Below are 27586 nucleotides of genomic sequence, written 5' to 3' on the forward strand. Positions count from 1 at the left end.
TTTGGGCGAATTAAATGTTAGTTTAATTTTGACTCATTATAATACAAAATTGTCTTGTTCTTCTGAACGATTCGTTCTAAAAGAAACATATTAATAACTTGAATTTAAATATTTAGACAATTTGAGCTTTATTTTCTTGAGAGATTAAATTGGAACAACAATTCAACACTAAGCGAGTAAACATTCCAAACAAACTAATATTTGAATTCTAACTAAGACTTTGGAGATGATTGCCTTCATTATAGAGAATCTATGGAAATAAGAAATAGTTCAATTCTTAAATACTCACATTACATCCAAGATATTGGTCTCGAGTAGTTAATGAGTTTCACATAAGATAAGTTCCGGAGAATTTTAGTTCGATTTCTATTAGAAATAATTCTTGGTCAGACAGGACTTACATAGTCACATTCCGTCCAAACTGTGGATTACCGAAAGCAAAAAAATAAAAAAAATAAATAAATAATCTTAATGTAAAGTTATTTTACACATTCATTTATTGAAATGTTATCACATCAATTAAAGAATATCACAACTAGTATATTTTTAAACACACTATTTAATGCGGCACACATTATTAGATACATACGTAAAATAATTTTATACTCATAGTGCTTACAAATTAAATCCAAAAAATAAAGTAAACAAAAAAATATCCAAACAATAAAATATATTCCTTTAATTTAGTCACATGAGAAAATAAAATATGCACAAAAAGTGTAAAATAATTTGACGTTGTAATCCAATAGCAATTCATGTATCCCGTCAAATTATCAAACTACACCTCACTTTAATTATATAATACAGGATAATATTTTATTTCTATTGATGTTAGTGTAAAATTATTCTACACTCACAAATCATATTCATTAAACTCTTATAATATAAGACTACATATTTTTTAAGTCGAAAAAAAAAACTACAACTTTTAAAGATATTAATTAAAGTGGTTGTATATCAATAAATTTGAAGAAGAAAAAATGTTACTTATACATAATTGCTTATACACTTGATGATATCCTTCGTTTGTACTTTGTTATATGAACTTCTAGAAAACATAACATGTATTAAAAAAATTAATGTACTCCCTTTGTCCCAAATTATAAAAAAAAAAAAATTAAATTTCTTTCTCCAAATTCTTTGAAGACATATACTAAGGTACAACAATATTAAAGTGAATCTTATAATTAAAGACAAATAGAGTATATGGTTTCAAAGCGCACCAATGTTATAACTCAACAATATATTGTGGTATAGTTCTAGATAATTGGTTTCGTATAAGAATCTCTTTGAGAGTTTAGAAGTAGAGACAATTTGTTTTGAAAAAAATCAAAAGATAGAGCGGATGGAATCAATGATTTTAGGAAGAGAGGACTTTAGCGAGTTTTTTTTTCTTTCTTTTCATCATAATATGAAATTTTTATTATTCGAAAGAACTTTAAAATTGTATTGAATGTAAATTTTCAAGGGTTTTGCGGGACTTAATTTCAATTTATTTTGATATAGTATGTTCGGTATTAAAATTATATGATTTTTAATGACAAATATAATATTATAAATATACAAAAAAAATAACAAGAAAAAAAAATTCAAAATACAATTGAGTACCGGAAGTGCACGCAATTAGAAAGCTAGCTAACACCAAAACAAAGCAAAATAGAAACACGTCAACAAGAGAAACAAAACACACACTCCAAAAAAACAAACCGCAACATCTCAACCACGAAAAGTCTCAACCCCATCAAAGAGAAGTATCAACCATTAAGATAAAATAAACATTAAGGGGTCGACCTCCAACCAATCAGAATCACCAAGAAGTAGCTCGATCCAAACCCCTAACAAATACTAACAATTAATATTAAAATTATATTAATCGTTCATGTATAATTTTTTACAAGAACACTCTCCCAAACAAAGCATAAGGAGTTTGTATAATAAAGATTGGAGTAGTGTTATATGAACATAAAAAGATCGGACAAAAATATGACATAATATTTCTCCACTCACAGCACAATTATCGATATGTGCAAAAAATATTAAAAAAAGTATAAAATGAAACTTTGTTGTATTTTTGTTAGAATATTGTGTTGAAATAACATTTCTCTAAAGACTGCATCAAATCGTCGTGCATGTTAAGTCCTAGTTTATGAAACATATAATGTAAGTCTGGATTAATCTTAAAGGGGAACTTTGCCGTCAATTTTAGATTAATATCCAACTTACATAAAAAAGGAAAAACAACAATACAATGGTAAATTATGAAATTATAATAGGTTCTTTTAAAAGAAAAGTATAATTTGGACAACCCCAAATGATGTCTCAAATTATGTGCACCCATAAATTAGGGAATAAAATGTCCCTAGCAAAGAACTATATTTTCGGAACAAGGGATTTGATTGGATCACGGAAAAAGAATTTGATTAGACATAAGTCTCATCTAACCTAAGTAAGGGCTTGCTATTTTTATGCAAGAACCCTAGCTAGTGCGTTAGAAGAATAATTTTTTGGGGTATTAATCATTAAAAAAATTACTTATAAAAGTAAGTTTTTTATGTCTTATATTTACTATAATTTATTTTTGACAACGCTATGTTATTAGTGTTTTTTTTTTGTGCAAATGTTATTAGTGTTTTTATTTGCTAATCAACTAGTATGCCATTATCATGATCATGTTTATTGTGTCAATCACTACAAAAATGTATACACACAACAGTAAGGTTTATTCAACCCAAACAAATGTGTTCAATTTAACGATATTAAAATATATCCGTTGTGTTAAATATTATAGATCACAAAGTAAAATTTTAGATCATAAATAAAAGAGCTCAACATTTGATTAACGTTGCTAAAATATAACCCATTTAGATTGACATAGTGTTGTTGACTTGAGACTTTGAAGTGTGTTTCTCTTAAGGTCTCGGGTTCATTTCTTTCTGGTGTCAATTTCGGTGGACTAATCTATATAAAGCAAAAAAAAAACTCTGACTTTAAATGGAACCCCCACAAGTGGACGGTAACATTGATCCACTCGAATTAATCGATCCTTAGACCGAATACCGAATATTAAAAAAAATGTTGCTAAAATATGCCTACTGCCATAATAAATAATTAATCACTAACATTTAAAAGACATGTTGTATCATATAGTACTATGGACCTCTAAAACATGATTGGAGAACTAATTCCAAAATGAATAAAATTTATAGGAACTAAAATAAAACAAAAACGAACAAAACTAAAAAAACAACATACATTTTTTGGACTGAAAACAAACAATATTGTGTATGAATTTAGAACTTGTGTCCGTGAGCATAACTTAGTTGATAGAGATATCACATGTAATATGCAAGGAACGAGATTTGAACTTTGATACTCCAACTTATTCATTTTAAAAGGTAAAATTCTAACAACTAAACTACTTAAAAAGAAAAAAATAAACCGATGTGAAGGTACATCTTGTGCTCTTCTTGGTGTGTTTTTTTCAATAATATTTTCACTCAAGTTAAAAACATGACCAGCATTCTTGTTACATCTTATCTTTAATGACAATGCTTACAGTATTTGACATAGTTACATCCAATTAATTATTCTAGAAGGTAATTAATTATTATACATCAACAGCTACATTAAAAATTATTACTAGTATTTTGGACTTAATATTATGTTAATTTATATATCACCAATAATGATAGTGTATTCTCTACCCAAAAAAAAATGATAGTGTATTACTGTATTCCACGCAACTCCATTTATCTTACTCCCATTTTTAAACCACTACTCATGCCTCCATATATAAAATTGAGTCAACATTAATCCTAATCTAAATATAATAACTATGCAGATAATATATATTTTTTTACAATAGAACTGAGAATCAAATCCAGTATCTCTAACATATTACTCAAACTAGCGGTAGAGTTAGTAAATTTATAAACGTGAGCAAAATATTAATTTTAAACAAATTATAGTCTTGCACTGAAAAATCTAGTTTTGAATAAAAAAAATCTCAATATTGTAATAAACTAACCCTAAAATACCAAAAAAAAAAAAATTACCAAAGCCTGGGCAAGCGTCCGAATTGGCCAAGTTGTAGATCCGCCCATGACTCAGATTTCTCACCACTAGACCAAACCTAAGGGTTTACTATGAAGATAATCTTAATTAGCATAAAAAAAGATCAACAACATTTAATTTTTCATTTCCTAAGGGAGAATACATATGATGAAGAACAAATCAACTTTATGCTAATGCTACATAAGCAGTATTAGTAAAAGAGATCATGATTAGAGGAATGGATGTATAAGAGAAGAAAAGGCATTGCATGAGTGAAAAAAATTATTATTATTATTAATTTTTTTTATATATATATAAAATTAGATAGATGAATGAACAAGAGAGAAAGAGACTTGTAGCTATATATGTCACAATCATTGATAAGGGTTGTGAAGGCACATGTAATGGGTCAGGTTAATAACAAAACAATGGAAATTTTTGTAAAATTTGTGATTGTTGCTCATGAACTAAAACCAGAAGTCTATGAAAGAAAGTATCATTAACCCTATATCTTATCATATGTACCTTGACCTATATCATATGTGCCAGTAACCCACTTGTATGCAACATAACACAACTCTCACATGCACATACTTTGAGGAAGCATTTATACATCTATAAGAATTAATCCATTTTCTATCTCTAGCATTTCGAAGTAGACATCCATGGTCATGGATTGTCTATTATGGTTCCACATTTTTATTGTTTTTCAGAGAAGTAGTTGGTGTAAATGCTACTTCTAATTCTCCATTTATATGTAATAATATCAAATAGACAAATTAAAAGAAAAGAAAAAGAAACAAGCATAACCAGCTAGCTCTGTTCCATATCCCCAGAAATTGTGCAAAAGTTAAGTTGAAATAAATAATTTAATTGCTTTTGATGAAATTCTATGTTGAACCAAACACGAAACCTATTTAGTTCCATTTTGATGCGGCAAAGGGAACAGATAATAGGGAAAAAGCAAGCTTCGAGTTCAGCACCAATTACATCACTCACTCACTACATTTTCTTATATTTTAGAGAAATCATCATTAAAATTTTGTTGTATAATTTGTTGCTTTTTTTTGTGTGTATTTTTTAAATGTACATAATGTATAGAAAATAAAAAGTATGGGAGAAATATAGACAAACATTTATGTCTTCAATTTTTTAATGTTCAAATAATATGTTTATTTTTTTATAATCAAAATAATTTTTTTTTAATTTTTGTTAAGTAATATATTGGCTAGAAATTTCACCATTAAAATAGATAAATAAGATGATCAAAGTTTGAACTCTAACTCTCTGCGTATATAATATAATGTCTATTTATATATAATTTATTAAAGAAAGAAGGAATCCTTCAACTCATACAACAAATCAGTCTAAACCCAATTCATAGAGTAGCTGATATAACTCACGACTAAAATTTTAATTTTAGTTGCAAATCAAATCACAAAAGTACTATAAATTTTTTTTCATTTTGTTATTAGTCTAGTTAGGAAGCATAGACATAGACACCACACAACATTAACATGTCGACACCGATAATAGTTTAAAAAAATAACATAATTTAATATAATCGAAAATAATTATATATGAATAAAAGGTAGACGGACAAATCTTTCTGATCTTTGAAAAACTATATTCATAGACCTAGACGGCACAACACGTGACCTTTTGAACTATTTTCAAAAGGTTTACAGCCTCTGGTAATAGAAAATCAAAAGTGTCGAATGCCAATGATATAATAACGTGTTGATTGTCAAAGCACTGGTAAAAAAATGTACTCATTCCGTGACACTATACAAGCAAAAAACCTCTTTTTAGGTTCATTTATTATAGACCAAATACATTAATAAAACAATGAACCTAGAAAATTGTTTTTTGCTTTTATATAGTGTTACGGAGAGAGTATGTGTTTCATAGTAGTCTAGTATCAAGGCATACTCAAATCTCAAATAAACACAACGAATAAAAGAGAAAAATCTGAAAGATCTTAAATTGAATCCAAAAGCTCACATAAAACATCTTATCCAAACCACTAAGAAATACTAAGATATCATATAATCATACTATACTTTATAGTACAGTCACCTAAAAATGCACATATCCACATGTTGTCTGCGCCGCGTAATGAAAATTATTGCTAGTAAATCAAAATTGAAAAGAGAGAATTTCAATAAGAACAAAATAGTAACATAAAAATCTGAACTGAGATTTGGACAAAACACAAACAAAACAAATTAAACATTCCACAGCACCCTTTAATTTCGTGCATTCTGAATAATCATCATCATAATCATAATCATTTGTCAACACATAACCATACTCTAGCTAGTGTAGCTAAAAAACACTACTAGTACAAAATACTACTTCCAAAGCTGATAATGTAAATTAAGATAAACATAGAAATTAACATTAATCCATTCATAAAAATAATAAACTTAGTTTAATCAAATAATTATTGAAATAGATATAATAGATAGATTGAAATTGAGGCACTTCTTTAGGATCTTGGAGGTGGGAAGAATTGCGTACCAGCCATGAAAGCATTCAATGGAGCTGGATAGAGTGATGAATACTCAAAAGGATTACTAACATTTGTTGTGGTAGTTGTAATCAAATTTTGTAGATTTCCTTCACCACTACCGCCGCCGCCACCACCACCAGAAGAACCCTCACCACCACCAGCAGCATTTGCACTAGTATAATTACCTTCAAGTCCTTGATCATACAAAATTCCCTTGAAAACTCTTCCTCCTATGTTCACAGCCGTTTGATACGCGTAACGCTCATCTTGTGCATCCATTGCACTCACTTTCACACACCGGAACACCGCCGGAGAATTCAGCTCCGGTGGAAAATTTCCCAGCTCCAACCCTAATTTCAAATCAAATGAAAAAAAAAATCCAAATCAAAAACTCATTATAGATACTAAAGAAATTAACATCAATTGATGCTATAAAGCTATCATTTTCAAGAATAAAAGAAAGAAAGAATCATTTACCTAACAATTTCATCCTTCACAAGAAAAAGATAAAAGAGAGAATAAAAAAAAAGTAAGGTGATAGAGTGTGAAAAGAATGGATATATAGATTATATAGACCAATTAGGTATCCTATTTATCATAGATTCATAGAAGACTATAGTTTCTCCTTGAGATCTCTATCACTAAGCTATATACTTTGAAAATTCGTCACTAACCTAGCTATTTATCAAAAAACTAAACACTAAAATTCAAACACTCATGATTTTTTATTTTTTTCATTTCATTTTATAAGTAAACACTCTCTTTCAGTTATTTTATATTTATATTATATATACCTGTTGTAGTGATAGGTATTGGACTACCGGCAAGAGAACCAGAAGCTCCTCCAGTAGTAGGATCGTTTTGATTTTCTCTGTGTCTTCTTGACGAGTGAAACTGATGTTGCTGGTTTTGCTGCTGCAACGACGTGAGCTGTTGTTGTCGCTCACGTCGTTTAGCAGCAGGAACCCAAGTACTTTTAACATGAGTTTGACACTGAAACCCTCTACTCTTACAACAAGTCCTACATCTAAGATGAGGACAATCTTTCTTAGCCTGGTTACCACAGTCTTGACAGTTCATCCCTCCACCGGTTAAGCCTCCACCACCACCAGACCTTATCACAGTTAATCCAAATCTCGTCGATTCATCGGAAAAAGAAACGGAAACATCATCATGTAAGTTATTACTGGTGGTGTTTTCGTTTCTTCGAGATGAACTACCAACTCCGAACGAGTAGAAATTGTTAATGTTTTGTTGATGCTGTTGTTGATGATGAAAAGAAGATTGTTGTGGCCATATCTCAAAGCCTTTGTTGTAGATCTCTTCGTTTCTGAAATGAAACTGATTATTATTGTTATTTTCTTCTTGTTGTTGTTCTCTTGCTTCTTCTTTTCCTCTTCCACTACTTAGAGAGAAGAAACCTGCCATGTTGTTTTGTAACAGAAAAGTGAAACGATTTTCAACAATTCAGTTATAATTATTATAACAATAACAATAACATCCATATCAGTTGAAAATAATAAGAAGAAGAAGAAGCTTCGAGAATCTTAAATTAGTTTTGAAGAGAGAGAATATATGTATAATTGTACTGTATTTTCTTTGTGATCAGTGACTATAACCGTAATTTTGTTTGGTTTCAAGTGCAAATTAAGTAAGTGGTTTAGTTTAGGTTTAATTATTAATTTTCACCCACTCAAATTTTTTCATTTAGAATTTTTTTGTTGACTCTCTCACTCGCTTTGTTAATGTAACTAGTTCTGGTCAGGTTAATTGGAGTTTTTCTTTTTCATACTTTTTTGTTGCAGCTTTTGAGGTATAAAAAACTATTTCTAAATCACAAAAAGTAGAAGACAAGGAAAGACAAAAAATTAATATTAATAACCGACGACAGAAGCAAGTTGATTCGGTCGATAAGTAGTTGACTTACACTTCGTCAGAGTGTAAATTTGATTTATGCAACTTTCGTGAATGATCGATAAATATCGTTAAGCACTCATTGAATCCTAAATCTGTCTTAATTCTCGAGAGTTTTGGGACCTAAGTCACCTAATTTTTTAATAATAAAAAAAAAAGTGAAATTAAAAATGGGAAAAAAAGAAAGAAAGAAAAGAGTGCATGTGTTGTGTTTGGTTAAATTTGGTGTAGTTTGTGTGTATTGAGTTGTTCTCTCGGCGCAATTATGGCACGGAATTAGAGTCTCTGCTACGCCGCCATGATAACTGCACCCATCCACTCTACTGTTGAAATCCATTTATGAATTCAATTACTACGGTCACAACAACAACAACTGAACCCATTCTCTTTCTCTCTTTCTCTCTCTACAGTGAGAAGATTACAGTCTGGCTTTTTTTTCTGAGATTTTCTGAGTGAAATGAAATTTTGTGTGTGTGTGTATATGAGAGAGAGTGTGTGTGCGTGTGAGGGATGGGGAACATGAAAATCTGTCAAAGCTACAGTGAACTCTATCAGTTTGAAAATGTTTAAGCCGTTGGATGGGGGAGTCACTTTAGTGATTTGACTGTGAATGGATGGGATTTAACCACGTGTTAGTGGTGGGTTTTGCTTATTCGTCCTTACACCGGAAAACCCGGTAGTACTTTTGTATTTGACTGTAGTGTAATTAAGTTAGATTTCTTGTTGTTCCGGTTTTTATGAGAAGAAGCAAGCAATGCAATGTTATGTTACGTTGACTGTATAGTAGAAGATGATAGTGGAAAGGTAATAACGCTGCGTCACTCACTCACACTCATACCACATGCACCTGCGTCCCTTATTCTATCTCATCACTCATCAGTCTCTATCATCAAGATCAATCTACCATTTCTATATATCCAACGGCCAGGATCGTATATGAACAGAACGAAGAGTATTTTTCATTTATTTTTTAATTAATTAGAATAATGTTGTTGAGGCCTTTTAAAACTTTTTGAGCAACTTCGAGTTCGATTTCTAATAGAAATAATTTTTGATCGGATGAAATGGGTAGCTCAATTGGTTAAGATAGTTGAGTTAAGGGTTAAAAAAAGTTGGAGATATAGAGTTCAAGTCCTGATAAGAAAAAAAATTAACATTATAATATACTAACAACTAACGATCATTCAAAAAAACAAAAAAAAAAATTGATCAAATTTTTACTTACCTTAGAGACAAACTAGTGGAACCCCTTTCTTGATAAAAAAAAACGAGTTAAATCAATTGTTTACTTATTTTTTTGAACAAGTCAATTGTTTACTTATTACGAGTAATAAAGTTAAGCTTATAAAATCAGGATATCTATATATATAATCTTATTAAAAAAAGAAAAAGATATCTATATATAATATATTGGTCATTAAAAAATAAAACACTTCAGGTACTATAATTGACAAAGTGTTCGATACTCTCTTATGTTGAATTTATTGAGCATGAATCTCTCAAAGTATCAAAAGGTGTATAGTGTCCACCATGGGCTCCAAAATAAAAAGCTTGGCACATTGTTATGATCTCATTTAATAATTCATTCAAGAAAACTATTCCAATATATTGACCGCCCCCTTGGCCTCATTAATAATTTGTTCCAAAATTCAAATAGTCGGTAAAGGGTTTAGCTGCATGCCAGAATATTATCTTATCTCACGTGTTAACTAGTAGTAGTACCTTTAATATAGGTTTGATCGACTTGAAAAAAATTAAGAAAATCACCAAATAAAGTGAGCAAAAAGCAGTCCCATAACCCTCCAAACCCTTGAAGATTAAGGCTCGTCATGACACGAAACTCTAACGACTCAGCACAAAAAAGTTTCACCCTATCAACTAGATATTTAACAGATGGCGTTCTCCCAACAAAGATTAAGTTGTTCGCGAAAATCCAAATTGACCAAATAACAACATGTCAAATTAACAACTACCAAAGGTGTGACACCCACTCCCACCCTAAGGTAAAGCTCGAATAGACCTATAACTCGCTCGGCAAAACAAACTCAACCCCTAACCACCTAAAAATTGAGTATAGACCAACGAAACCAAATCACACTTTAAAAATAGATGCTCAGCCGCCTCTACTATAATCTTACAAAAAATACATAAATTATTAAGAAGATCTCTAATATCATGACGAGAAAATTATATCTACTTGTAAACTTATGAAACTCCTAATATAGATCAAACCCTAATTTTCTTTAAGTGTTAAGTTAATGATCGCTTTCACGGGAGTGAAAATGAAAAGAAAAACTCTATGGTTAATTATTCAGGTAGCACGTGATGCGCCCCAAAATAGTAGTAATTAATTAAAGACAAGTAATAATTGGTCTCAATAATATAAGCAGACCAAGTAACAGGAGTCAAAAGTGCACGTTCTCTCATCCTTGCACTGACCGTACTATTGTTGTATGCTTATTGCTTAACCAATTTTTAACTCAACCATTAACAATAGTATTACTATTGTTAACATTCTAAAAGTATTTCTTATTAGGGGCCCGAGAAAACAAATCATCTCTCTTTCACCAACTATATATATATATATAATATATTTACTAAACCATTACCATGCACTATTATTATTATTATTTGACCGCCCCTTATTGTCCACTATATATATAGTCATCACTCTCAAGTACTTCTATTTTTATGGAATTAAAAGATGAGTTCTTATGTAAATGGTGCAACAACAAAAATTATACATAATATGTCTAATCAAATCGTATTGTAATGTCATTGTACCATGAGATATGAGTCTAATTAATTCTCACAAAAGAGTTGTCGCTCTTTACAAATACAATTCATCATAGACACTTATCATTATTTAATGAGGTACTTCAGTTTTTTTTAATATACTTTTTTACAATCTACAGTATACTATTGCGTTTAATTCGTCGATATAAATGGTGAGACATCTGAAATAATGTGCTTTGATAGCATATTAGCTTTTTATATCGAATTTAATTGATTTATAAATCTTTCAAAATGGACTTATAAGATTAGTAATATTAATCTTTATAAACCCACATCGGTTGACTATTTTGTGTGTTGGATCAGTTTATACAGAACAAAATAAACTTTAAATTGGCACACTCCCACAAATAGGCATGTGATTGATATTCTTTAAATCAGTCAGTCCTTAAATCGGATATTGAATCTTTCAAAATATATAGGGTTTACCGGTTAGTAGGTGAGGTTGAACCATAAACTTTGCATATATAATTCATTTAGTATCCCACTATGTTATTGCTAATACTATTATTATTTGAACTTTTTAAATCAACATTTTTGAAAAAATTACAAAGTAAATAGAAGGGGTCATTAACATGCATGTTCCTTTAATTTTTCTTTTAGTAACTTTTTGGCCGTTTGTAATTGTCTCTTCTCTATTTAATCAAAGATGCTTTTCAATTAATATAAATATGATAAGACCAAGTGGCTCAAATGAAAGTGATGCTCTCAAAATCTATGATTGTATGCGTTTTTGTAGCATCATGAATGTGTGAAGAAGGTCAACATTACCTTTTTGGAAAAACAACAAAAATGTATGAAGTGTTATTTATACAAACAAAACTAGTTTAATTAGCTGAAGACCTAAGCATAAGTGATGATTAGACTAAATTAATCAGCACCAATTAATGGTTGAGATTAGGAGAATCATAGGCTGATGGCTATTTGGTAAACAGAAACACATGTAAGGTACTGTTGTACCACGATTGATTATTGGTAAAAGAGCCTTAAATTAAAAGAAATGCACTTCTCAATGTTTTTTTTTTTTAAAAAAGTCAAAATGAAATATATTAACACAAACAGCCTCCCCAGCACAAGACGTACCGAAGTAGACTAAAAAAATTTACAATAGAGTCATAGAGATGCAATCACAATCAAGTCATACAAGACCCAAACACAACATAGGACTAGACCACCAGCTATGGTAGTTCAAAGCTAACGTAATACTCGTCGACTTCAACCACCTAAACGAGAAAAGCTTGATCTTATCCAACAAAAGATGAGGTGTGCCTGTTGAGCCTTTGAACAAACGATGATTTCTCTCTGTCTATATCACCCAAACACAAACTAGCCAAATAAGCTGTAAAAAAGACCGTCGCGCTCGAGATACACCTGCGAAAGCTGTAAACTGGGCAAAATGATCACGCAAAGTAGTAATATCCATCGGAGAAATGCCAACCCATGCACAAACTAAGTCCCAGAGAGAGCCAGCAATGCTACAAGATAAAAATAAGTGATGGGCCGACTCAGCCTCTCCACAACCAAACACACAAGAATCAACGGTAGAAGACAAAACTCCACGAGTGACCAGATTGGCTCTCGTGGGCAACCTATCCCGCAATAAGCGCCATGCAAAGATGGAAACCTTCAACGGAACCTGAGGGTGCCAAATAAGATTGTTCGCATCATGTAGAGCAACATAAACCTGATGAGTCAAAATCTGATAACCTCCCGCAACAGTATACCCTGCATCTGGATCTGGGCTCCACTGCCACCTGTTCAAAGTCTGATCCTGCAAAGAAATGTCAAGAAGTAAAAACTGACACTCCCTCAACAACTCCTCCTCCCACGCCCTCAACCGCCTCCGCCACACCCACGCCTCACCATCTGCCCCCCACCCTAAAGCAAACATCTCTGCGACCGAGCGAGATTTGGTCTCAGCTAACGCAAAAAGGCGACCAAACCGCTCCCTCAGCGAGATCCCATCCAACCAAGGATCGGTCCAGAAAAGAGTATTTGAACCATCCCCAACCCTCCTCATAACATGCTCCCCAAACCACCTACCACCTAACTCACCCTTACCATCTCTAATACGCACTATCTCCCTCCACCACACCGAACCTCGCAGACCTCCCTCACAAAGTCTACCATCCTCAACCCCATACCGTGCTGCCAAAACTCTAAACCACAAACTCTCTCTGTCCACCAGCATCCTCCAACACCACTTACCCAACAACGCCAGGTTAAACTCACGCAACTGTCTAACCCCCAAACCTCCAAACTCCTTCCGCGAACAAATATCTTTCCAGCTAACCCAATAGATTTTCCTAAAATCCTCACCCCCCCCCCCCCCCCCCCCCCAAAAAAAATTTAATGAAAAGAGATTCAATAGAGGAAATGATACCTGAGGGAACCTTGAAGAAAGAAAGAGCATAGACAGGTAGAGAAGTCAAGACAGACTTTAACAAAACCAGACGACCACCAAATGACAAAAAACGACTTTTCCACCCAGACAATCTATTCTTTATGCGAGACAACACCGGTTCCCAAAACACCAAGCGCCGCGGATCACCCCCAATCTGAAGACCCAAGTAAAGGAAAGGAATCTTTCCCACTTTACAACACAAGACAGAAGCCGCTTCGCCTAACCAGGAATCAGGAATATTAACGCCAACCAATAAGCTCTTATTAAAATTTACCTTCAACCCCGACATAGTCTCAAACAACACTAAAACAGTCCGAAGAGCCCGAACATTTGCCCAACTTTTAACCCCCAACAAGAGAGTATCATCAGCAAACTGAAGATGTGACACTCTAATCGACTCCTGCCCACCAATACTATATCCCGTAAATAAATTACGCGCCACCATCGCTTCCATAAGCACATTGAGACCCTCAGCCGCCAATAGAAAAAGGAAAGGAGAAAGCGGGTCACCTTGCCGAAGACCTCGCCGAAATGTTACTACTACTATATCATATATCAACCAAAATGAGATTTTAGTCCACACATTTTTAAATTAGTGATTTTAATTCTCCTACTTCACAAGTTTAAGATTTTTATCATAACACTTTGTGGAGCTTATTTTTTTAGTATAAACATATGGATTCTCATGGAAAGAGGACTCTGATAACCAGAGTTCGACCGTGAAATAAGTAAAATTTGATAAAAAATTATTTTTTACCAGGAATCAAATTTAAATTTTCCCGAATGATCCTTCCTAAGATGAACTCATTAACCACTTAAATTTAATTAATGTCTTAATTTCTGTGGAACTTATTTTTTTTATAACATGTCATATTTATTAATGATGTAGAATTGTATTTGATGATGTGATGCTAATTTAGAGCAAACACAATGTTACAAATTTTTTTTCTTCCCATTTTCATTTTTATCAAATAGTTAACATCTTTTTATGTTTCTAATTAATCACAATGTTACATCAATAAATATAATTTTACATTATTAATCAATATGATACATTATAAATAATTTGTGGAAAAAAAATACGGAACTTGCTAATTAAACATGGGACTAAAATCTATATTTTTTGTGTTAAAACTAAAATCTATATTCTAAAATAAGAGAAAGTAAAGTCATATTTAAATAAAATAGGAGGCAAAAGTACATTTATTTTAATCTTAAAAATGTTGTGACGTTTGCATTTATTTTCTCTAGTATATACTATATACTATAGTGGTACTTTCAACTAGGCAAAATTACACCACAGGTCCTTTATTTTATTTTTTTGTAACACTTTGGTCATTTATCTTTTTTTTGTAACACTTTGGTCCTTTATCTTTTATTTGTAACACTTTAGTCCTTTATTTTTTTTATTTGTAACACTTTAGTCCTTTTTTTTGTAACAGTTTGGTCCTTTATCTTTTTTTATTTGTAACATTGGTCCTTTATTTTTTATAAATAAATAAGATAAAGACCAAAGTGTTACAAAAAAAAAAGATAAAGGACCAAATTGTTACAAAAAAAAATAAAGGATCAAACTGTTACAAAAAAATAAGATAAAGGACCTGTAGTGTAATTTTACCTTTCAACTATTATGCATCATATCATGATTGAATGGTAGACCGATTTTAAGGTCGGTTTGGGCTGGCCCAATGGAATAGCGTATTTAAGTGCCCATCATTGTCAATTTATTTTGTTTTTCACTTTTTTACTCATAGAATATAATTGTTTTTTGAAGAAAAAACAATATAATTGTTCATATTACCTTTTTTTTGACAAAAAATATAATCATGAACCAGAATCACCGAATATATTTTCACTCAAAAGCGTTTGAATGAGATTATTTGAAAACTATCAACATAATCAAATGTCTTGAGCTCAAAATACAACATGTAAATGCAATTAATAAACTCAATGACTCGACAAATAAATTCAGTATCTTCATTAATTCGATGTCCGATCCAATTTTTAAAACATTGATCATGGATACTTTTTATTTCATTTATTTAATCGTAGGCCATAACACTAGCTCCTTGTGTGGAGAACACGCACAATGAGTTACTTAATAATATGTTTTAATCTCCATCTGTCGCTTATTTTAATTAAATGACTAACAATAAATTCTTTTATGGTTTATTTTTAGATTATCTCTTTAAGAATTGATGTATTTTACAAAAACGAATAAAAACAAAATATATAAATAAATTTGCATGTGAAGTAAAAATTAGTTTATAAATTTTGTATGAGGTTCACGTATAAATATTATTTATACGGTCTGTTCTTATATTATTATTATTATTATATACTGAATAAATAATTTCAATTTTTCGACTCGAAAGGTAATGTATGCATCACCTTTTTCATTCTCATAAAATAGTATTTGATTCTATTTTGACATGTCCCATCGCAGCTTACATTTTAATCTCGAGCCTTGCATTTCCTTTCCTCCATTCACTATTTTTTTTTTTTTTACTTTTTCCGTTTCCTCTCCTATTATCCGTTTTCCCTTATTGGCAATAAAATTTCTTTATTTCCCAAACCAAATTTTTTGAATCATTAGTTTACTTTTTTTCTTAAAGATTAGATTGCTTTTTCTTTGGTAACAAGTTCATTGAGTAAGAAATATTAGTTAATACATTTCTTATTTAGCCAATGAAGGTTGGTTTAATGAGTAATAAGTTTCTTACCCTTTCATGAGCATGGATTTAATTTCTTTTGAATTCTGTCGAAGTATCTAAGAATGAGAGAAAAACTCATAACTCAAAGAATGAAAAGAGTAAAATAATTCATTGAGAAAGTGAAATACAAAATGTTCCTATTTATAAAAAATGGAAACTAAGCTAAGAATGTAACCAAAGGAAAAAGTAGTTGCTAACTAACTCTAGGAAATAGTTACAAGATAGTTATAACCTATGAAACACAGACACAGACACGAACACCGGACACGATACTGACACGTCGACATGATAAAAATTTGAAAAAAATGATATAATTTAGTGTAATCATAAGTGTCGGACACAGAGACCAACACGTGTCCGACACGAACACGCCTAATCTAAGGAGTGTCAGTGCTTCCTAGGTTATAACTAAGTTGATTATTTACTGGAGGCACAAGCCACCTCATCATCAATGTGTTTAACATTTGTTGACGGGGTAAGAATAGTTTTTTTTTTTTTGATAATTGGGTAAGAATAGTTTTGGTGCATATGATTTGTAAATATTTTAATAAATGTTATTTAAGTCTTGATGTCTATTTTAATTTTGTTCACGGTGATATTTTTCTTACGTTTGGTTTATCTTCTCTTTTATTGTACCACTTTCTCTCTTCTTCTCTTCAATAATATTTGGGTGATTTGTTTGTGTTTGCTAGGGAAGACTCGACCCAATTGGGTTTTCTTTTTTTGCCATTAGTATCCGGCTCACTAAACCATCTAATCTAGTTCAGTGGTTCTAACCCCTCTCGATTGTAGTTGTGGGAGATTGAATCATGATTCTTCCTATCAAGTACAACAATAATCACTATTGGACCAACTAATGATTGATTAATATTTTTTTCATTGTCTCTTCCGGTCCCTTTTTTGCATAACTATAAAAATTTGATTCAGTCTAGTCCAATAAATAATAAGATTGTTAATCTTAGATTGGACAGATTAAGTTAAAAACATTATTTTTTTAGTTAAATTAATCCCTATCATTAAATTAAAATCAGACAATTCAGATGTATTAGTACCTGAAAAACGTGAAAAAGAAATATGAATCCTTGCAATATCTCAATAGATGATACCGTTATTAGTGTTAGGAGAATTGGGTTGAAATGGGTTGCATGTGAGTGGAATATAATATATAATATAATGATGGTGGATGAGAATTTATAGAGTAGTAGAGCAATATGAGTATTAGATTATAGGTTTCTCTTTAATGGATGGTTGGCCTCTCAGCCGATAACTTGTCATCATGTTTCAACGGAGGTAACACATACTTTTCCCAACGTTTTTTTCTTTCCTTTTCCTTTACTTTCTTCAATTCAAAGAGAATGACAAAATATATAGTGCGAATATTGCACCAAAAATAAATATGGTATGATGATATTATCAAACATTAATTGGTAATTTTTAATAGTAATAATTCAGTTAATAGTTTTTTTTTTGACAGAATTCAGTTAATAGTTTTTAATAGTAATTTTATTGTTTTTTAGATGATTAAGTCAACTAGACGATTACCCGTGCGATGCACGGGTCTTATGCGTTGTTTTATACTATAACGTCAAAAAATTATTTGTATAGGTAGTAAATTGATTATTAGCAAAAACATTAACTATTTTGAACCAAAAATAATAAAATACACAAAATAATAAAATGAAAAAAAAATTAAAATGAATAGTAACTTAAAATAATAATAATAATAATAATAATAATAATAATAATAATAATAATAACAATTAGTACCACTCATTAAATTAATTAATATAAGTGGATGATGTGGCTAAATAAAAGGTTTTCATTGGTTTAAGTGAGTGATGTTGATTAGGGCTTAGATAGTCAATTGGATAACTATCTAGGATTTATATATATAGATAAATTAATTTTGTCACTCAATTGAAGTACCTTAACTCCTTTAAAGAGTATTAAATATATATATGACAATTTTTTTAAAAACTAAAATTCACGCTATGAAAAACAAATAAAAAAAATAGAGTTTAATTAATATGCACCGACGGTGTAAAATAATTATCATTTTGCCATGTCATCTAAAGAAAGTTGGGTGAAGTGAGATGATGATGTGACGGAAAACATGGTTGGTATTGGTTGACAGTGTAAAATTATTTTACACCGTCGGTGCATATCAATTAAATCCAAAAATAATATAGGTAATTGTGAGCAAAATAAGTTGTTTAAGTTATTCAATGTGTCTAAAATTTAATTTACAAGTTGTATATATAAACATATGGTGAAACTTCTAAATTTCTTTTAGCAATGAATGTGGCTCACAAAATTATGATGTAATTGCTTTTATTCAGTTAAATTTGTGCGTACGCATGTGAAATGTGATGTAATTGCCTTTCACTATTCATTTATATAGTAAGTCGTTTGTCTTATATCCACATATATCTTAGTGACTGGAAAAGAATTGTCTCCAGTGAAGTTTTTTATCCATTGTAATCTTGACCATTCATTTTTTTTTTGTTTGCTGATATTTAAATCAAAAATGACTTTTAAGGATTGATATGGTCACTGCAGGGAATTCAGTGGAAATTTCACTGGAGACAACCAGCGTGACTACCATCATCAACCAACATATATGGAGGTCCATTACGAATTTTAGAATAAGGTCTTTTGAAAAGGTAAAATTTTATATTTTTAATGAGAGCAGCGGCATCATTTTCCTTTTTATTAAATTAACTTCACTTTTATTTTTAGCATATTTTGGGTAAAAATTATATTTTTTCTTTGTTATAAAAAAAAGGTTAGATTGATTCATTTTCCTACTTGTATATGGATCAAGGCAATAGGATTTTGGCTTAGATCAAATGCAATATTGCATAATAATACTTTTTGATAGCTTCTCTTTTCACCCCTACGTTTCTTTTTCCCCCACGAATTTCCTTTTTTGCCTTTAGTAAAAACTTCAGGATTTTTTGAATTTTTTTTACCTTGAAGAAAACTTCGGAATGTGTTTTTCAAATATTTTCTGAATTTGAACTCGAAAAACTTCAAAAAACATCGAAAAACGCATTCCGAATTTTTTTTAAGGACAAAATTGAATTTTCGGGGGGGGGGGGGGAGAGAGAGTCATGGGGGGGTGGGAGCTTTGCATTTTGTTATCCAACTATAGTTGCCCACTTTAATTTTGTTTTTGACGGAATAGTTGCCCACTTTAATTTTTTTTTTACGGGATAGTTGCCCACTTTAATGTTGGGCCTTATTGGTAACAACTCGTATAATACTTTGGTCCACTAACATTTTCCATTATGACTTCTTCTTTTCACGCTCCCCGGGTCTTGCACGCGTTCCCTCAGCTTTCCAATTCTACCCTCTCGTAATGTAGGATGCGAGTATATAAATAGCAAAAACTGAAAAAAAAAAAAAAAAAAAAAAAACAGTTCACATCCTAGGATGCAAACTTTTTTTTTAGGTTTTACACCCCCTGAATTTGCTACTTAAATAGCGAGGATGTATTTTTGAAATTTCCGAAAGGGAACGAGAATATCTAGACAGAAGCTGTCTTACATTATTTACTCTCTTTTTTCGTCAACACCTAGAGGCTTCCGCCCTAAAATAAAAACACAGAGGCTTATACATCACTGGACTCAAGGATCCAATAATGCAACACTTACATTCAAGAACATGTATATATATGAACTAAAGTAAAAGGCAAGAAAAAAGGAATATGTAATGCTGCACTTGGCAAAGTTAATTGTTTTTTATAACCATTTATGAGCTTTCTCACTTCTATATTTATGGTGGAAGTATCTTTTCTTTTTCCTCCTAATACAAATAGGAGAATGTTAACATGTGCATATATGGCACATGTTAAGGTAGTAAAAATAGAAATTATGCCTTAGAATTTGTGCATTTTAACTTTTCAAGCATTAAATGTCTTGTATTATTAAATGTTAAATTTCTATATTAAGATACCTTATCATATGCCCTATATGCACATGTTAACAAGACCCATACAAATATAACCTCATAATGTTGCTAATGATGATGCATGACTATCATCACCACCATTCAACAATCCTTTCCAAATATACTACCTTAAATTATATGTTCACAAAATATTCTAAAAATATTTTAAAGTTTTGTTTTCTAAAATTCATGTTTATTTTAAATTGTTAATAAAAAGATGGCAAACAAAGAATACATTTTCAGCTAGAAAAAATGAAATAAAACCCAACAAATATTTATCAACCGCATATTTGGTAAGAGATCGAATTCAAGGTCAAATAGTTAAGAAATTCAAATTTCTATCACTTGTGCTACATATTGTATCTATATTATTATATTTATTAGTTAAATATAAAATAAGAACAGATTTTTTTTTTTTTGAAAACTTGGTAAGAACAGAAAATATTGAAAGTAAATTGGCCATTAATTTCCACCATGAGTTAGTACTCAGGACTAAGGAATATACTCCTTCTGTTTTTAATTAATTAAGCTTTTCCAAATTATTTCATTCATTCATCAGTCACAACTTCAATGCCTTTTCTTCCATTAGCTTAATATATTTAATTAATCCATTTAATTGTTACATAGAATTCAATCTCCAACTCAATGAAGCACCAATCTTTGGTTTAATTTGACACAAATTAATCAGATAAAAAATTCATGACTTTTATCACCACTCTGTTATATATATGTTTTGAATGACCCCTCAACTCATAAAAAAAATTATGAACTTATTCATCCTTCTGGCTATTTCAAAAGGCCACCAGCTACTTTAGTGCTTTCGCCACTTAATCCACTTTCTTTTTTGTTGTTGTTTATTATTACTATTTTGTTAAGCAAAGTGAACACTACAACATTTTTCACTTTCGGCAACAGCAGAAAACCGTGGGTAAAAGCAGAAAAGTCGTTGCCTAAACGTTTAGTCAACCGTTTAGTCAACCGTTTTCCAGGGGTGGTGTATACGGGCGTTACCTATTCATATAGACAACAGTTTTTTCACTTTAGCCAACGAGAAGTAAACACCGTTGTCTAAACTGTGGGAAAGACAACGGTTTACTAGGCCAATTTTAGTCCACGGTTTAGCTTATTCCACACTGTTCAAACCGTTGGCTACTGTATAAGCAACGGTTTTATTTTAGATACAATTATGTTTAGGCCACACTATAAAAGCGTTGCCTATTATAGGTTAATTTAAAAAAAAAATAAGCAGCTATCAAATTTAATTAAAATAATTTTATTAAATGACTTATAATAAGATTCATTTGTATTCGTTACATTAAATAATTCCACTACAAACAATAGTATATAAACTCTATTAAAATCTAAATATACCTAAACTCTATTTAAATATACAACCAATAACAACATCTACATTGAATCTCATTCCATGAATCTTGACAATATCTTGCCTAAGCTTCCTAGTATCATTCCCATATACTTACAAATGCAATCCTTCAATATCATCCAAAACCACCAGAGTTTACTAAACGGCAACATACAATTCAAGATGCTAGGAATTGTCTTCATTTCTTCCTTGATACATTTTAAATTAAAAGCAGCTCACATGCCCCTACAAATTAAACACAAGAAAACAATTGTTACCTTTGATTGGACAAGAGAATTAACAAACTTGTGTCTAAACAAGCTTTTGATTGCAAAGTGGTGCAATAAGATATACCAAAATACTCACTAGTTTGTACCAATGCAAGCTTGATTAATCTAGGGGATAACTAGACCAAACACATTTGACAAAATATGTCACTTTGAAGAAATAAAACACATAAAAGTTTCCGGAACATGAATAAGGTAAATACATATATATTGTAAAGAAATCCATCCAGTGAGAGTCGCGGTAAAACTTTTTAAATTCAACACTCACTAAATCATGCAATGACAATGTACCAAAAACAAAATCATGCATTGACAAATCAACAAAGTGATTTACTTATCGTATAGATTTTTAGAGGTGAGACAATGCATGTATATGCTATAGTATAAAATTATTCATACCCACATAATTACTCTTCCTAGGTAAGCCTCATCCATCAAACACATAAACACACAAAATATATACTTTATCAATTCAAATTCTTAATAATTTGAAATCTTATAATTGGTAAAGGGTTAGGGTGAAAGAAATATTCTATTGCAATAATATTTTCACATAATCCTTCAAACTTTGTTTTCTTACTCAATAATGTTGTTGTGTTGTGGTTATAATTTGATAATTTGACATTAAGAGACTATTTTTTGAATCATTCCACATTCTATGTCATAAAAATATAATTAGTGAGTGAGAAATCGAGACAAACCTGCTTGCCATTTGCATCAATTACATGAATGCACTAGTCCACAAGAACAATATACAAAAATATATATTCCTTTCCTTTAAGGAAAATTTCCTATCCTAAACATACATTCTCCAGTTCTAGACATTGAATAAATGGAGCACTTCCATTTACTATTAGTGCCCTGTAACAAAGTAAAGACAACAACTTGTAGTAAATCCAAATAAAATATATAAGTAAACAAGAGTTGAAATAACAGAGTACATAAGCTTCAATCAACACGGGTTTTCAAAAAGTGTCATCTGGCTCCATAGTTTTTGTATCAATAAGTTTAATTAACACCGGTTTTCAAAAACATGAGGATATCGGCATGTCAAAGTAGCCTAATCAATAAAAAACTGATAAACAAAACAAAAAACTCAGTACATGAACTACAAAAAACCAGAAATCAAACTTGGTTAAACAACGACATGTAGAAACCCCAAAATCACATGATAAATCACACTATCACAATGCCTACAATAAAATAAGAAGCGGTGACAACTTAGTACATATGCAAAGCAATAAACTAAAACATATATGATTAGGGTTTGTCTAAAATTGGGGGAACCTGAAAATTTATCATTAAAGTATCTTGGTATACTAAATGCTAGTAACTAAAGCAGTAATATAGTCGCAATTTAAAATCAAATTCAATATCCTAAATGTTTATATTAAAGCAAGATCCAGAACACGAGAATTGTTAAAAAGAGAAAGAACATGTAACACAAATGTAGTAGTGAAATTAAAGGAAGGGAGAAGGGAAATCATGAGTTACCTAGCAGAAATTTGTACTGTGGGAAACGAAGCACAAGCCGAAAATTGTGACCGCATCCACAACGAGAGGGTTTGAGCCATAGGTTAACTTTAAGTGTGATGAAGTTACAAAACAGCAGCGTCACGGAGGAGGAATGACAAGGAGAAGCGATGGTGGCCTGGTCGCATCAGTATCTGCGGCGGCTCAGAAGTTAGAAGAGAGAAAGGGTTTCGTGTTTGTGAGTCTGAAAGGAATAAGGGTTTCACGCTGAGCAAGAGAAGAGAGAATTGGGTTTTTATTTCACCTTTTATTTTAATTTCACCTTTTATTTTAAAATAATTTTTAATTCAAAAACCTCTTTTTTGCTTCTTTTACATTCAAAAACCTACTTTTTTTTATTTAATTTTATATTCTATTTTAACTTAATTTTAAAAAGAAAACAATTTTAGGTCGTGCCCTCTTTTATTTTATAGTATATATTTATATTTTTAAAACAAGTTTTCATTTATTAGTTAATGATATGAATTAAGGCTGTTTGGTTAAAAAAAAAAACAAGTTTTCATTTTAAAAAATATTTTATAAATATTTTATTTTTAAAAAATATATTTTTTAAATTGCTTCAAAAAAAGGTATATTATTCAAATATATATTTTAAAAATATTTTGTTTTTACAACAATTTTAGAGTGTATTTTGTGTTTTATCCCGTTATACAACCTATAGCCAACAGTTCGAACCTGTGGTCTATAAAGAAAGGCAACGGTTTTATGTTGCAACTAGTAACAAACCGTTGACAGAAAATAAACAACAACGGTTGTATATTACAACACGTAACAAGCCGTTGCCAAAAAGGAAATGTCAACGGTTTTAGTTGTCTACGCTTTGTTTACCGTTGCCTAAAACAAATAGCCAACGCTTTTTTATATGCGAACACCAAAAATGTAAAATGTCGACAACCAGTGTAAAACCGTTGCCTCTACATTTTTAACCAACGCTTTTTCAGCCGTTGCCTAAAATATCGTTGCCAAAGGTCAAAAATGGTGTAGTGGAAGTTTTTATGATTTAAACATGAATACCAGAAGTGCTCATGAAACAGTGCAATAACTTCATAGCAAAAGCCAAAAATACTATTAATGTTGTAGCAATATGTATATATAGCACAAATAAGCAGAACCCAGTAGAACAGAAAAAATAATATTAAATGTTTCATTGATAATTAAAGGTGACTTATAATTTGGTACAATTTTTTTTCTCAAAATGACTTATAATTTGGTACGGATGAAGTAATTATTTTTGAAAAAGTTATATATGAACCTCATAGCAACCCGTATATATGATTTTAAAAAATTAAGGGATAAATACAAAATTTATTACTTCAACTTTTGGAGAATGATTCTCAAAACAAAGAAAATTGATATTCTCTACCTCTTCTCTGTTAAGAAATCATCTTTAACAAATTGAAACCGATGTGAGAAGTGGCATAGTAAGTGAAGCAACTCTAAACGCCGGCGGTGGCGACTGTCTGAAGTCTGAACTAGGGTGATATTCTCCTCCAATCCGATCTCAAGTCTCGTCTTATACCTGATCACCTAATGTTTGGTTAGCATAAACTTTATAAAATCATATTCGGATTCATGTCTTCTCGTGATCAATGTAGAACTTTATAACATTCTCCTAAGTACAATCCGTTAATTAGATGTCTAACAAAATCTTATACAACTCAATTTAAAAAAAGTGAGTGTTTATAAACTACACATTTAGTTTACATTTCGAAACATGATACTTTTTCGTGTACTAGAACATTTTTCCATTAATTGAAATTTTTTAGTAGAACAAGAAAGAAAATACTTTTATAGGTAAATGTCAGTAATAGTTGATAAGTTATACATTAGCAAAAAATTATATCCACTAAATCACTAATGTATTTGGTCTATAATCTTGGTGTTGGAGTCGTTAGAGTTTATGTCGTAGTGAGCCTCAATCTTGATGGTATCCAGGGAGTTGGGGCCTGTTTCTTGATTCCTTTTTCTTGGTGATCTATTTTATCCTTGTTGGTGATTGTTTTATGATGCTCCTTAGTTGTTTCTGATATGGGAGTTTTTTGTACTCTTTATATCTTTCGTTTGGGGTTTTCAGTACTTCTTGTACCCCGTCCTGTCTGTATCTCGTTACTCTTTTATTATATATTTATATAATTTGTCATTCAAAAAAAAGAAAAAACTAAATACATTAGTTTTTGAACAAATCTAAAAATTGAATTTTTGTTTATACATGAAATCAAAACGTGTTCCTAAAAATTCAATTTTAATTCAATTTTTAGTGGGAATAATTCTTGATCAGACTTTACTTACCTCGCACGATCGGACTTTAAATCACCAGATCTCTTTCTCTAAAACTAGAGGCTTAATACCCAAAAAAATCCCCTCAATATCCTTCCTGTGTAAAATATTTATTTTAACGTACAAAAATATACGAGTCAATTTTGAAGACCCTGGCCACAGTTGTAACTATCATGTCTTATGCTTTCAAGTACCACAATGCAGATAAGGGTGGATGTACCTTGAGGAGTACACTCGAATAAATCGAATACATAAGATAAGGGGATGTATGGGAGAGATTCTGGATTTCTTTAGCTCATTCATTGTGACCACCTTTCTTCCATTTCCTTCCATTCTATGCAATAAATAAATAAATAGAGCATATATACCAATATACCATCCCCATACCTAAATAATATTGTCATCATGAACTAAGATGTAACTCAAAGAGAAACAAATATAATGCACTAAAGTCAACTATATTCAATTCAATTATATTTGAATCTTGTGATTAAGATCAAATGGTTCATATTTTAAATTTGATAAATATTTTAAACAATTAAAATCCATTTTTTTTATTGTTAATTTAGAAACTTAAAAATCAAATGTGTTATCGCATGCAATCTAGATAGGGTACTTGACCTATTCTTTGTATCCCCTAAACAAGTATTGTGTTGCTTTTTAAATTTTAATAACGTGTTGGAATTCAAAACTTTGATTTGTTTTAATGGATATGATGTGCTCTAACTGCAGTGAATGTAGGCATTAGCAACTGCATGCAGCTAATCCAGATCTGAAAAACATAACCAGTACACCTTTTACTTGATAATAGTCGAGTCATATGTCCGGTGAGCTTAACTCAATTGATAAGGACATTGTATTATATATACAGGGATTGAGGTTCGAACCCCGATCATCCCACTTATTTACCTTAATGGCGAAATTTTTAGCTACTAAACTACTTGACAAAAAAAAAAAAAATCAAGCCCATGACATAAATTTTTGCTTGTTTCACCCCCTTAAAAATGTCTACCACAACGCTCCTTTTTTTGAATGGCCTACCACAACTCTCCTTAAAATGATATTGTTTCTGTTGAAATTGTCCAAAAACCCAATGCCCTCTATCTGAATGAAATATCTTGTCTTTTTACGCTAAAAAGACATGTTGATATTTCTTAGATATCTTTGTTTGAGAAAACATTTTAATTTTCATTCATTGGTTTTATAACTATTTTACAAACCGTGACCATAATTCTTGTTTGTTTCATGTTTTCAAAATTTTAACGTGCAAAATATTTAGATAAAACATAAACTATGGTTAAAAAAGTATTCAAATTGAAAAGTATATATATGCATGTGAAAATAAGTTTTCATTACTCCCTCTAAAAAAGTGTATATGCATGTGAAAAATTGTCTTGAAATATGTTACTAAATAAAAAAAGTGTTACTAGTTGCTTAAAAAAAAAGTGTTACTATACATATACTAGGATTGGAAGTGACCACAAACTCCGCTTAAGCGCTTGACATGCAGTAATTAGCTTTCAAAATGTTACTAAATCCAATATATGTTGTAGTGTCAATATAGTTAAAAAAAACATAGACACCACTAATTGTGTTTTTTCTCCCTTGTTAAAAATATTTTCTCAAAAGTAATTTAAAATTGCTATTTCATTTTATGACAATTCATTTAAAGAAAAATCAAAGTATAATAGTGAAAAGAATAATACCACGCATAAGATATATCATATATAATTTTTTATTGGAATATATTTTATATTTATAATAAAGATTTTTTTGACTAAA

The 27586-nt window shown here is 30.7% G+C and overlaps 1 protein-coding gene and 1 long non-coding RNA gene across 2 annotated transcripts; both read right to left on the bottom strand.

Moving 5' to 3' along the window:
- Window positions 1–6201: 6201 nt before the first annotated feature.
- On the bottom strand, window positions 6202–8936 carry LOC123886863 (protein EXPRESSION OF TERPENOIDS 1-like). The gene is made up of 2 exons (XM_045936142.1): window positions 7363–8936; window positions 6202–6918 (listed from the first exon to the last, which is right to left on the bottom strand). Exons 1-2 carry the CDS (start codon window positions 7994–7996, stop codon window positions 6545–6547), a joined length of 1008 nt encoding a protein of 335 aa, XP_045792098.1. The 5' UTR covers window positions 7997–8936; the 3' UTR covers window positions 6202–6544.
- A 12658-nt stretch (window positions 8937–21594) lies between these two features.
- On the bottom strand, window positions 21595–23754 carry LOC123886872. Its single transcript, XR_006801307.1, has 3 exons — window positions 23489–23754; window positions 22696–22855; window positions 21595–21953 (listed from the first exon to the last, which is right to left on the bottom strand). It is a non-coding gene; the product is annotated as an uncharacterized LOC123886872 (long non-coding RNA).
- Window positions 23755–27586: the final 3832 nt, after the last annotated feature.

The sequence above is a fragment of the Trifolium pratense genome, linkage group LG1 (genome assembly GCF_020283565.1).
Source record: "Trifolium pratense cultivar HEN17-A07 linkage group LG1, ARS_RC_1.1, whole genome shotgun sequence".
Lineage (NCBI taxonomy): Eukaryota > Viridiplantae > Streptophyta > Magnoliopsida > Fabales > Fabaceae > Trifolium > Trifolium pratense.